The 13,586-nt window shown below is 35.1% G+C and overlaps 2 protein-coding genes across 2 annotated transcripts in view; both read left to right on the forward strand.

Moving 5' to 3' along the window:
- Positions 1 to 4,652, forward strand: part of LOC123682086 — a 39,247-nt gene extending 34,595 nt beyond the window's left edge. Inside the window, exon 4 of the mRNA XM_045620482.1 lies at positions 1,921 to 4,652. Within this exon, the coding sequence (XP_045476438.1) occupies positions 1,921 to 2,344 (424 nt within the window). The 3' untranslated portion in view covers positions 2,345 to 4,652. The remainder of the gene's footprint in view (positions 1 to 1,920) is intronic.
- An 8,093-nt stretch (positions 4,653 to 12,745) lies between these two features.
- The window catches only part of LOC123681636 (matrix metalloproteinase-2-like), a 104,740-nt gene continuing 103,899 nt past the window's right edge, over positions 12,746 to 13,586 (forward strand). The window contains exon 1 of the mRNA XM_045619858.1: positions 12,746 to 13,212. Within this exon, the coding sequence (XP_045475814.1) occupies positions 13,084 to 13,212 (129 nt within the window). The 5' untranslated portion in view covers positions 12,746 to 13,083. The remainder of the gene's footprint in view (positions 13,213 to 13,586) is intronic.

A 13,586-nucleotide genomic window follows, 5' to 3' on the forward strand; every position in this document is an offset into this window, starting at 1 on the left:
TTGCAAAATTTTTTTTGGTTTCATGACGCAAAATATCATTACTTACAATCGTTATCCATTTCTAATGACATTGTAACCTATATTCCCAATTTGAGTACACAATATTAACAACTAGAAGATAGTAGATAAACATTATCAGTTTCAAAATAATAGAATTACCTTCTACGTACATGATCTACAGGAAGACATGTGTACATGTCAGTATATTGTCATATACAAAAGATTATCCTGCTAGACTATAAAGCTTCCTTTGTTCAGAATAAAGTACTCATCAATATACATAAGTAATGGTCGATAATCTGCTCGGTCGATAAAGAAAAGACTCTACGAACATAAAAGAAAACCTTATTGTCAGATAAATCTAGCACTGATTACTATCTGTAAGCATTGTTTCATATTAATCCGTGTCTTTCTCTTCGAATCCTAGAATCTTTCCTTTGGCGTTTGCGATTAGCTTGCAAACTCCATCATTATACAAATATCGAATTTGCCTTGTTTGAGCTCTTGCACCGACTATTTGCATGCAGATGTTCCGCTTTCAAAGTTTCAAGTAGGTTAGTTAAATATCTTGTCTACTATAAACGATGCTGCACACTTTAAACAATGGTCAATTGTTTCGACCTGAAAATAGCAATTTCAATCTGTACATTTTAATTGAATGATTTCATGTTGTATAGTTTCCACAATATTAATTTTTCCTATTTTATTTTTCTATTTTTAGCTTATAGAAATTTATAGGTCAAATGTTTAACATAGTTTAACCCGTTATTTAAGGTATAGTTTATTATTTCTTTGATTTTTGAAATATGAACATTGCTTTTACGAATTCAAATGTTTTTTTTTTTGTATAATCAGAGAATATATTAATAAAAGTGAAAGATTTGAATCGTGTGGCTGTTACTCAGTGTATTAAACATAGAAAGAGGGAGCATATGTCATTTTCAGTAAGCAAATTTTGTCTCCAACATGAACTATCAAATTTGACATGAAGCGCGCGGAAATGAAAACACATCAGTGATACGATATTTCACTCAATTTGCGAGTTTCTCCACAATGAACGCACTTTTTATGTCCTATAATGAATGAACGTTTCATATTAACTCAAAATATATTGACATAAATACCTAAATATATCACAAATTCAGAATATAAACTTAGAGCGCGTCAAATGACAGTAAACAACCGATGACACTAGGAGAGCAAAAGTTACCAAACCTTGGATTTCAGCAGGTAGATACAGAAAATAATAAATATAAATTTGACAATTAGGAAAAAAATAGTATTCCAAATATTCAAATTTGCATATTTAATCGGGAATAACTCAAATAAATATATTTCATTCAATATAATATACATTCATAATGATATAGTAAAATCGTAGATTTGAAAATTTGTCACAATCCGACAACGTAATCTAACCATGTTGGAGACATGAAAAAATTGCGTATACTCCCTCTATCTATGTTTATTACTCTATGGTCTGTTATAATGACATACAGATAAGCCTTTTTGATGCCTCTTTCAGGACAGCAAACCTTAAAGTTTTTTTATGTTTATATTTTGTTCATAAATATTTGAAAAATTGATTTTATTTCTTCTTTATTGATACAATTATACAGGCAACAATATATGAAGGTTTTCTATTATAGAAACTGTCTTTCCTAGTTTGAGTAATGTCACGTATTTCTTTGGCGAAGGTTACTCAGCCAATATTTATGTTGGTCCCTGTCTTATGCACCACCACATTTGCATAGTGGAAACATCAACAATGAACGGTTTGGTATATACAGCTAGCAGTGCTTTCTCCCGAGTATTGCACAGCGTGTGGCACCCTCCTACGGGCGTGTATAGAATCACAACAATTTTAACCACTTCTGATAAGTTTTCTTCCTCATTCTAATCGAAAATCTTCGTTTTAAGGGATCAAGCGTCGACAAGAAACGACGCAACATGGTCAGAATACAGCTGTCCACCATCCTACAGGTCTCAAGCCCAATTGGGCTCAATAGCAGACTCAATTTCAGTCCACACCAGAGATCCATCGCTGACAGTCTCCGAGAGGGCCAACGACAACAATGTGGAGGTGGTGAGCATCCTCAGAGAGGCGCAGGAAGAAGTCAACCTGGAAGGAACGAAGACGGAACAAGAGACCAACCGGTATAAGTTGATACTGGAAGACTGCGGTGGCAGTTTTGAGACAGACAAGGAGGATAACTTAGTGACGATTGTACAGACAGACGAACGTAGTCCGGTTATAGTAACAGTTAGTGGTAGTTCTAGTACGGATAATACGAGTAGTAGTAACAAATTACCAAGTGAGATTCAGATCCTAGCCCATTTATAGTAGTGCAGTTTATTCGGATTTTTAGATGATTTGAGGGAAAAAATAAAGATGGAATAGGTTAGGAAATCCTCTCCAGCAATACGGGAATTACTATCTCCTAAAAAACCTTACTGCGGCAATTAACTCGCTGTTGAGATGAACTGACAATAGCCAATGGCTGAGTTCAGCAAAAAGAGCAGTTGCAAATCTGATCCCCTGAGCGCTCTAAGATCCTAAAGTTTAAAGAGTGGGACTAACACGTCATCCGGTATCCGTATCACCATTGGCCAAGGTCTATAGATTAGACGTCGCCTCGTAACTTGCAACCAATCAGCGTCAACCATTCGTGACGTCAACCGGTATCCCCTATCAACTTGAAAGTTACGAGGCAACCTGTCTAATATATAGATCTTGGCGCTCACTGATCATATTCGTTCAGTGGAAATTCTTCCAACTGTTGTATTTGCTGAATGCTGTAAACTTTTAACAAGCTAACAGATGACGTTTACTATGAAGGAGATGTGTGACAGCTGAGCGAGCATTTTAAGTAACGGCTAAGTAAACTTTCCCATAACCTTTCATTGGGTACTTCAACGAAGAAAGCCAAAAAAAAATTCAAAAGCTACACCACATAGGGTAGACATAGAATAGAATGTTCTACTAAGTATGTCTAAGGGTTATACTTAAATGTGACGTGATTCGCTCTGATTGGTGTTTTAGATAACATTGCTGAAACATTCTAGAAACTCGCCAAATTATTCATATTTTTCTTAACTTCCAATTTGGTTAACCTTTCATAATAAGGACCAACAATGCTCCATTTTTGGAGACCTATATCTTGCCTAAAATTTAATTTCGACAAATGGCTCTCCTGTATCTGCGATTTCTAAAAAGAAAAACAACATTTTAAAACAGAGTTTTCTATTGTTCCTAGACGTGATCTAATCAGGTTTTCACTTAACGTTTTGCCTACGACTGCTGAAGAAAATTTTCAGAAGTTTCAAGGTCTTAAATTATACTACAGCATTATTTTTTTTCGAGCCTTTTTTCATATATTCAGTCCTAGATTTTCTGCCGTGAAATAATCTTACTTTTTTCCTTGTTTCCGATTAGTTTCTCTGACTTAGGCATCTAATTATCTGCATAACGTTAATAATATTACGAAAAAGGCCGAAGAAGCGCTGTGAAGAAAAGCACCAAGCAACAAAAGATTCCTCAATCTTAAGAAATATGCCACTTTTTACACTCCTCATCTTGTCAGAGATTCCACCAAATGACTCTTCTACATTGTACCGTTTTTATTAAATTCAAAGCCATTTGAATGCCAAATTAGTTCGAAGGCAAAACACCATACCTTTTTTCAGTGCCTTTTTCATCCTCTATAATTCCTTGTTTATACATTTCTAGATTTTCTACCGACTGCCATGCCACTTTTCTTTTTTTCCTTATTTCTGATTTCCTTTTCAAGTTAATTTTCCTCATTTGTCCAATAATATCACGAAAAGGGCACAAAGGATTTCAAGTAATTATAAGAAAAAAGGCACAATGTACTTCACCGAAAAAAAGTTTATTATTTGAATTGACATCATCCTTTTTTCCAAAACTTGTTAAAATTATAAATTCACTGATTCTGCCTATTTGCCTTATATTATTTTGGGAAAATAGGCACGATGAAATAAGAATTTTAAGTTCTTTAACAGAACGTACGTTTTGAGAGATGAATTTTTGATCGAACAGAAGAAAGGTTTGAAAGATAAAATATCAGCCTCGAAGAATTCGAAAAGTATTATAAATTAGTTAATTGCTAACTAATTAGAAAACCACAAACTTCAGTGTCCATTTGTTATGTTTGTTATAGTCCTTTTTTCGGACTTTTACATATTTCTTGGCGTATGTTGAGAATCTTTTCACAAAAATTATCCTTGAAACAAAAATATGTTTGTATATATCCCATAGAATTTCATTACAAAAAAATCCATAAAATTTTGTACATACTCCATACCAACATCAAATGAAAATGGGCATCACAAACTGAGCTCAAAACCCCAAACCAGTTTAAATATTTTTATCGTTATATTTTCTGAGAAGGCTTTAAAAACCTATTATTTCTACTTCTATTCAAGTTTCCTGTTCGACAGAGCTCTACTTTCGTACAAATTCGAATAGACTGTACTGTATAATAGGATTAATTCAACAGTATTGATATTAAAAATAGTGTATATTTTTTACATGTATATTACATACTCGTGTGTGCCTATATATCTGTAGATATCCAGATATTTTATATGAATTTTAGTGTGGAATAGATTAAATATATCAGAAAGTTTAATTTTTGTGTTTTTTTTTAGTCCATTGCTACTAACATAATTAGGATCTATTTTTTTTTCGGCAGAAATAGGAAATTATTGATTTTACAATATATAGGGTGTTCCTTAATGAAGGTTCTAAGGAATATGAGAGATTACTTGGGTAATTTCCAGGAAAAAATTCTTATAAACAAACGCTTTGTTTTCGAGATACAGGGTGTTTCTTGTAGTCCTGTTTTTTGTGATGATTATGCCAGTAATCTTCATTAATCTTCGTTACAGATTGGGTAAATAAGTACCAAAACTTATGATTAATTTATTCAACACAGCTTACTAACTGGATCTTTATAATAATTTTGATTTTCCTGAGAATTACTAAGGAATTGTTTGGAATATTTTTCTCGAAATCGGTAGCAGAAACGACAAACTACAAGAAAACAAAAAGTGTAGTACTGGACCAAAGTTTCTTTTTACATTTTTCTGAACTACCAGTGGTCCACAAAAAAAAAGGCCTGGAGGAAAGAAGCGAGTAATGTTCTAGAAAAATATCACCCTGTAGACATCTATTCGAAATTAGTATATGACATGAACTTTAACCTCCAATTTAGGAACACCCTGTGGAATATTTTTTTAAAATTATTAATTACAGCTGGAAAGAACAATTCTGTAGTGTGGGAAGTTGAAAGGGAATTAGAAAAAGTTCAAAGCATTTGTCTATCACCAATTTATAACAAAAACTTCACTGTTTCAATTGTTTGCAATACTGAACTTGCACATTTGCACTTTCACACACAATTTCTACTGGATCTGCGTTTGTTTCATGGAGATGATCTTATGATTTTATAGTATTTGATGAATTGTTATTCAATAAGGTATGCAGAAAAGATAAGAGTAAAGAAGAGTTTTAGACATCTGACTTTAAATCAGATTGCTAAATACTTTTTTGCATGATGGAGCGTTCTGCCATCTATTGGCAACCGTTCTGGATTACTAACGCCATCTATTGGCAAGTCGGCAACTCAAAAAAAATTGGCAAAAACACTTTCTACTCAGCCTCATTGAAAAGTTCATTGTGCATACAAACTGTATGGTTTTCGTAAACAGAACAATGAATTAAAATTTACTTTTTCAAGGCACAATGTTTTCCAAAAAGAGGTTTCATTTTGAATAGCCTGCTTTGTGGGCACCTGTCACTTTTGAAGCTTTCACTTTTCGACATTTGACAAGTAAAAACTACGCCATTACTAAAAATGGGACGATACAAGCTTCAACAAAGCAGTGAAATTGATAAGATTCATTAAAAAAATGGTGGAAGTCCTGGAGCACCTTCTCGGTCAGCAATAGTGGAACTTATGGGAAAAATTTCAGTTGTCGGGACAAGTTAGTGATGTGAAGAATCGAAACCGTTTGCGTCGCTTAAGAGTAACTGAGAATATTGATGCTGTAGCCAGTAGTGTTGACGAGCTTGGGAATTAGGCATTCCACCATCATCATTACAAGTGGACGACGTTTATATTCAACAAGACGGCACTATGTGGCACAAAAACAACAAAATAATCGAAATTTTGCTAGAAAAGTTTCCTGACCGTGTTATTTCTCGAAAAGATGATCACAATTGGGCACTGAGATCTTGTGATTTAACTTCTTTAGACATTTTTCTTTAGTACCACGTGAAAATTGAGGTCTATACCAATGCTCCACAATCGATTCAAGACCTTAAAGATGGAATTCTTGAAGTTATCGAGGAAATAAGCCGCAAATGTGCGAATGCCAATAATAGCATACCTTCCTCTTCACAATGAAATAAACATCCATAGATTTCTCTTGAAATATACTCTTTTTTTCTGATACCAAAATGAAACCTCTTATTGGAAACCCTTCTAATCACGAAAAACTATTTGAAACAGAATTGTCATGATTCAAGTTAATACACCAAAACTTACAAATAAAATATTTATTGGAATGAATGGTTCAAGGTTCAATGAATTTCATCGAAAATGTTATGTTTTGAAGCAGATTCATACTTGCGAAAGACTTGAAATATTAATGGAAGCTTTGAATAGCGATATTTAGTGATTCCTTTCAAGATAAAAACATTTTTTCGAGAATAGTGCACTTTCTATTCCTGTTTCGAGTCAAAATCGATTAAAATACATAAGTACCTACATTAAACGATTAACCAAGAGCAGATACTAACTACTGAGATACACACTGCATTCTGTCCATATCTCCAATCAAAACAATATAAAGTCTATCAAATATAATTCAACCATCATAAAACCGTAAATGTTTTAATTCGTTGTTGACATGATAGAATAAGGGTTCAATCAACTGTCCATTGGATGCCATGGATGTTAATGATAATGCAGTTGTTCCATTTATAAAACAGTTGAATGCATTACAATTAACACACGTGCGTTTCTAGCTTACAAACAAACTTGTATGTAGATGACTTATGGCGTTCATAGGATGGCGTTGAAACCATTTTCATTGTTTCGTCTGATCGTCTAAGCACCCATTGTTTGACTAATATGAAGAAAAAAAGTTGTATGATTAATTGGGAAGAATGAACAAAAGTTCGACTTTATTTCAGTTCTTTTCTCATTTTATCTATATTCTGCTTGAATTTTCTGAGGCAGCAGGCAGCAAATAGTGTAAGTTTAGGTTATATACAGGGGGGTCCAGATTTTAGTTCAATAAGTTTGGCGTCGGATAGAACAAGTCTTGTCATGAAAAAAAGTTCATATAAACATATACTAACTGACAAAGAAACTGCAACACCCAGAAGGAGCTGTTTGAATTAAATTTTTTTTTTGGTAAAACATAGATAGTTTAGCAAGGAGTATTTGATTGAAATTTGGAGAAAAAAATGAAGGGTTTACAATTTTTTTTAATAATTTTGTTAATAATGTGTTTGTCCACCGCGATTATCTATACACTCTCCAACACGTCTCGGCATTGTTGCAATAAGATGGTCTATTTCTTCTTGAGGGATACTATCCCAAGCTACCTGTACTTCATGTCTCAGAGCCGCCAAAGTCCGTGGAGGTTGGGGTAAATTTAAAAGCCTTCTACCCATGATGTCCCAAACATGCTCTATGGGCGAAAGATCGGGGGATCTGGGCAGCCATGGCAAAAGATTCACATGGGTGGCTTCGAAAAAGTTTAAACTAACTCTGGCAACATGAGGTCGAGCATTATCTTGGTGAAATATTGGATTCTCCAGCCGGTTAAGGTAAGGGAGAACATATGGCTCCACTATTTCTTGAAGGTAACGCAGCGCTGTCATGTAACCTCGAATAAAGACTAAAGGTGACCTACTTGCATGTGCAATAGCACCCCATACCATAATGCCTACTGTCCGGTGTACATGACACTCAACACAAACTGAGGTTCAGGTCTTTCCCCCCGACGTCGTCTAACCCTTCTTCGGCCATCATATGCACCCTAGGAGAATCAAGATTCATCAGAAAAGACGACCTAATGCCATTCCACATTCCAATGTTGATGTTCTCTGCACCACTGTAATCGTTGCCGGCGATGCTCAACCGTCAAAGATAACACAAGATGGGGTCGATAATGCTGCAGCCCAAAGACCTTCTCAGACGGTAAACCGTTCAGACAGTTACAGGATGCCCTTGTTCTCCTAACCACTCATCAGCCAAAGATCGAATTGTCGCAAATCGGTCTCTAATGGCCATAAGTCTTAGACGTCGATCTTGAACTTCATTTGTGCCCCTTCGACGTCTGGTGTCTACTCTTCTTCGATTTTGGGCATTATCAAACCACGCTTGACAACATCTCATAACAGTAGATGGATTTCTGTTCGTACGGTTAGCGATTTCTCGAAATGACAACCCCGCCTCCCGTAGACCAATAATTCGACCTCTTTCAAATTCACTTAGCTGGCGATAAATTCCTTGCAACACGTGCTCTAGGCATTTAAACAACAACTAAACATCGACTTTGGATCTCCTCGATCAGCTGGTTTGTTGTTAAATTCAAAAAACGACTACAATATTCAAGTAACAAAAATTGTTTACATGAAAAAACCTTCACGATTTTTTTCTCCAAATTCAATCTTTTACTCCTTGCTATACTATCTATGTTTTGCCAAAACAAAATAAAATTTAAACAGCTCCTTCAGGGTGTTGCAGTTTTTTTGTCATTTAGTTGTTCTATCCAACGCCAAAGTTATTGAACTTGAATCTGGAAAATCTTCATCATTCTCATTTTCAGTGAATCTTGCCTGATCTGCACTTATTTAATTCATCGCAATCATATTCTACTAATACTTCAGTAACTATGTTATCTTTTCCATCAACAGACCGTGACCGTGGCGTTTTAAAGAATAAAAACATTCCATTGTTGAACATCATATTCGTCCTTGAAATTTATAGAGCTCTAATTGAAACCACAACAATTTTTCTTCTGTGGATGGTAGAAAACCTCCGTCTGGTATTATTTATCTTTCGTATTTTACAAATAAGACGAGATAAAGACAATTATGTACTCACTAATTACGACAAATCGAGTTTATCTCGTTGATATTGAAGGGTCCGATTCCTATGGCAACCAGGAAAGGTATAATATAAGAATCCAGTCGATAAATTCGACGTTAAATTGCACTGGTTGAAAAACAAGGTTACGTTAAGTTGGATATTATTTTTTTTTAAGGTAAATTGAATTTTAAACGAAAAACTTCGATTTTTATGTTTAAACAAGTCAAGTACAATGCATTTTTGTTGGCTTTTTCGTATAAAATGGGAAAAAACCGTTATTCCAGCAACCGAATGTTTTTTCTTTAATGGAAAAATTACGTGAACTTCAGTATCTTGTTGAAAACAGTTACAGCGAAACCTTGGAATTTATACGGAATAAAAAATTGCAAAAAATACATAAATAATAATACTTTGTCCACATCGGGCCGTCAGATATTGATCTACGCTGAAAACTGTTTGATTTTATGCTCTTCACGAGTTGAACTTTTAGTTTTCAATAGGATGATACAATTCAAAATGATTTTGATGGCAATGCTGTGTATTATTTTTTGACAATACTTACGTCATTTGTGTTCAGTGTTGCCATTATAACACTTGCTATTTGAAATTGAATTATTCCTATTGAAAAACCCTATATATACTGTGTCCGTAAAGTTTGGAACAAATTCATTTTTAGCTAAACAGACCATTTTAAGAAATAATCCTGAAACACGTCGATTTTTTAATTTAATTTACCGTATTTTAAAATAATAATCTAATATGCAGGGTGAATTACTTTCGAGAAATGACGTCACCGTCATTTTTTTCGAATGGAACTCCCCCATTTTGTCTCAATTCTTCGATTACTCTAGCTGAGCTGATTCCAAATATGTATCACATGTTGATTCCAATTGGTACAGGGTGTTCAAAAATACAATAGTTTTGTGTGTGCTCATAAAGTAACGCGTAACACTCTTTATTAGTTAAATTAACAATATTATCAAAAATACTAATTGTCTAGCGGCAATTGGTTTGAATGTAACACCCTGTAATTTGTTACATTTTTAGATTTATAAAATTGTATAAAAATAACAAATAATTTCTTTCATATTCTGTCTGCTAGACCACAAGTACCAAACATGTTTGGAAACAGCTCATTTTTATCAATCTAAAAATGTAACAAACTACCGGGTGTTACATTCAAACCAATTGCCGCTAGACAATTAGTATTTTTGATAGTATTTTCAATTTAATTAATGTCTGTAACCCAGGTATAAAACTGGGAAAAGGAGAGTTCAAGGAGTTAATTGGTGATGACGAGTTGATTCAGCAGAGTGTTCAAGAATGTTTCCAAATGCTATACCACAAAAAAGTTATCGTCTGTCGTACATCAGTGTTTTAGTAATCCCCACAAAAACGCCATACCCTAAATACTTTAATTGATTGGGGTTTCATCGAAGAAGTGGTTGTAGTAGAAGTTAGAAGTTTTAAGATGCTGTGTTGCCTTTCTTTTTAAAAAATACTGTGAAAACTTCAAGTGAAGTGATGCTATTCGAATAAATTACCTTCTGTTTACCCAAAGCAGCGTTGCCAGATCTACTATTCATAAAGCACTATACCGACTACATAAAACCCTCATTTTTCTTTCTAGACGGGCCGAATTTCGGTAAAATATTCCTTCCCCATGATTGAAAACGTTAGTATGTACGCCACATACCGATATTTATAGCCACATGGCTTATGTTTACTAACACGTTTCTAAGCGTCGATGTTTCCTAGACTACGTCTGCGAGATTTATGGCGGACGTCGATCGGGACGCCCTGGTGGGCTCAATACCCCCGTCGGGACGCCAAGTTCGTTCAACGTCAACGTTGCAACAAATAAACGAAGCAACAAGGAAAGTGGCTAGTCATAATCGTAGAAAATTGCTTGCATTCGCTGCACTCGACGTATCGTGCCTGCAATGTGAATTGAGGAAACCGAGAGTGCTTTTTGCTTCATTTTCTTCAATATTTCCACGAGTTCATTCACGAGCAGGGTTGCCAAGTTGTCAGGTTTTTAATCGATTTCAGTAATTTGGGTCAAGGTCGATTTTGCATTTTTTATTAGGTACTCATAGAGACACATAGCTCATTGTTGAGGTGAAATATACAACTATACTGAAATAAGAATAGATATTACAGAAAAATTTCGAGATGTCAATATACGTTTGATATATTCACTTAAACATATATTTTGAAGTAGATAAAAGAGATGAGCGATTGTAGATTCAAGTTCTGCCAGGTCGATCATTATCAGAGTAAACATAGATTGCCCTTGGTATTTCTAAAATTACTAATATCAGTTATTTCCATTTCTAGACAGGACCTCCTACTATCTTGAACTGATAAAGGCATTTGTTTGTAGACATTTTTCGATTACAACATTTTCAACTGGTAAATTTGCCAGTCAAAATATAAAGGTGTACTCTAAATATAATATGGATTATAAATGTCTAGATATTAAAGAGGCTACAGATCTTCAACTATGGAGTTCTACAGGTGGGGATCCTTAGCTCAGGCCATTAAAATATAATTGAAAATTGTATATTATGTTCTTCTATCCTGATGATAATAAATAAAATTATTATCCACTCAATGAATCTCAGTAGTAACTTGACGATTATGGAGATCAATGGACTATAGAGTCCATAGATGAAGATCTATGTCTTTAGTGTCCATAGATATTCATCTATGGACTATAGAGTACATAGATCCTCATCTATGGACTATATAGTCCATAGATCCTCATTTATGGACTATAGAGTCTATAGATCTTTGTCTAGAAGCTATATAGATTATAATGTATTTCCTGTCAATGAATCTCTGTTGTTTTTTCACGGCTATAAAGATCAATAGATTATGATGTACATAGATCTTCTATTATGGAGTCTAAAGAGTTTTGTCTATAGATCTTGTAGCGTATCGATATCAATCCAGTCAATAGATCTCAATAGTTAATTTATAGTTATGAAGATCAATCAATTATGGAGTGCATAGATCTTCATCCATGAACTATAAAGCCTATAGATCTTTATTTATAGACTATATGGACTTCCAATGAACTGTAGGCTTATTTGAGCATCCTCTACGGTCTATACGGTATGAATAGAACTTTTTCCGTAGACTATATAGCTTATAGATCTTTATCCAGTCAATGAATGTTATAGTTGTTTTACGACTATGAAGACTAATGTATACTTCAGAACATACATCTTCTCAATGGAATTCAGCGTCTATAGTTCTTTATCTTAAGACTTTGTAAAGCTCAAGATTTTCATAGGGCCAATGGATCTCTGTAGTTATTTTATGATTATACAAACCTATGGACTATAAAATCTATAGATCTTAACTGCAATCTATAGACGCTCATCCAGCAATATACCTTTAACTATTTATATACTTCATCCTTCAAACAGATTCAAGCTATGCAAATCCACCAAGTCAATGGAAGCGCCGCTCGCAAACACCAATTAGACCAAATTAAAAGGATGGGACACAGTGGTCAGCGAGGCCCGGGGGTTCATTATCCGTGGAATATCGGATCGGCCGTACGGACATACGCGCAGAGTTGTAGAAACTCAGCGCCGAGGCCCCATCAAGCGGTCCTGGTCCTTGCGTTCGGTGTCTCGGCTCCCATTTCGGATTTTCACTCCGCTGTCGACTGCGTTCGAAGGCGGTGGTACGCACGCACGATACGAGCTTTGTCCCCGGTGCTTTTACACACAAATACGCTCGGCCGGTGACACCGCAGCCTACTCTCTCGCTGCCCTAATCTTATCATGCCAGCAGCATCCTCAGTTCAACCACCGTTGTTCTCCACGTCCTGTCAGAATCTGTGAGTGCGTTCTGCTGTCCGGGAAAACGCGGGTGTTTTCTTATCTCTCGGAAAATGCGCTTTTTGGATCGGCGCCGATAATACGGGGTTAGAAAAATGTGGCTTTGTTGCAGTGATGTTTGGTGCGGCAGATTTTGCTGTTTCGCCGTTTTTGTGGTGTGCTTATTGGCGGTGGCGTCTCCGGCTCCTTTGAGGATTAAAAGGGAATATATAGATGATAGAGTGGTGAGTTTTTAGAGGTTGGATTGGTTTTTGATTGAGCGCGTTTAGCATGACTTAAGTAGGGTGTGCGCGACTATGTTTAAAAGGCAATAACTTCGCTTGTTTTCGTTCGATTTTGATGAATTAAAAGTTGAATGTTGCTCCAAGTTGTGCTTCACCTTCCTGTGAAAATTGCCATAAATTTTGTTGAATATTTACTGAGATTGACAGGCAAATAATTTAAGAATGCTCTTCAAAAATGTGTTATTTTTGATGATTATCCTTTAGGCTTCAAAGTAACGTTCGTAAATAATAGTGACTCAAGTTGTTTAAATAAATAATAGCCATCAACCTTGTTCCAATTGTTTTTTATTGGGCATATTCAATCTCACTCAATT

This window comes from Harmonia axyridis, chromosome 6, assembly GCF_914767665.1.
Source record: "Harmonia axyridis chromosome 6, icHarAxyr1.1, whole genome shotgun sequence".
NCBI classification, from domain to species: Eukaryota; Metazoa; Arthropoda; class Insecta; order Coleoptera; family Coccinellidae; genus Harmonia; species Harmonia axyridis.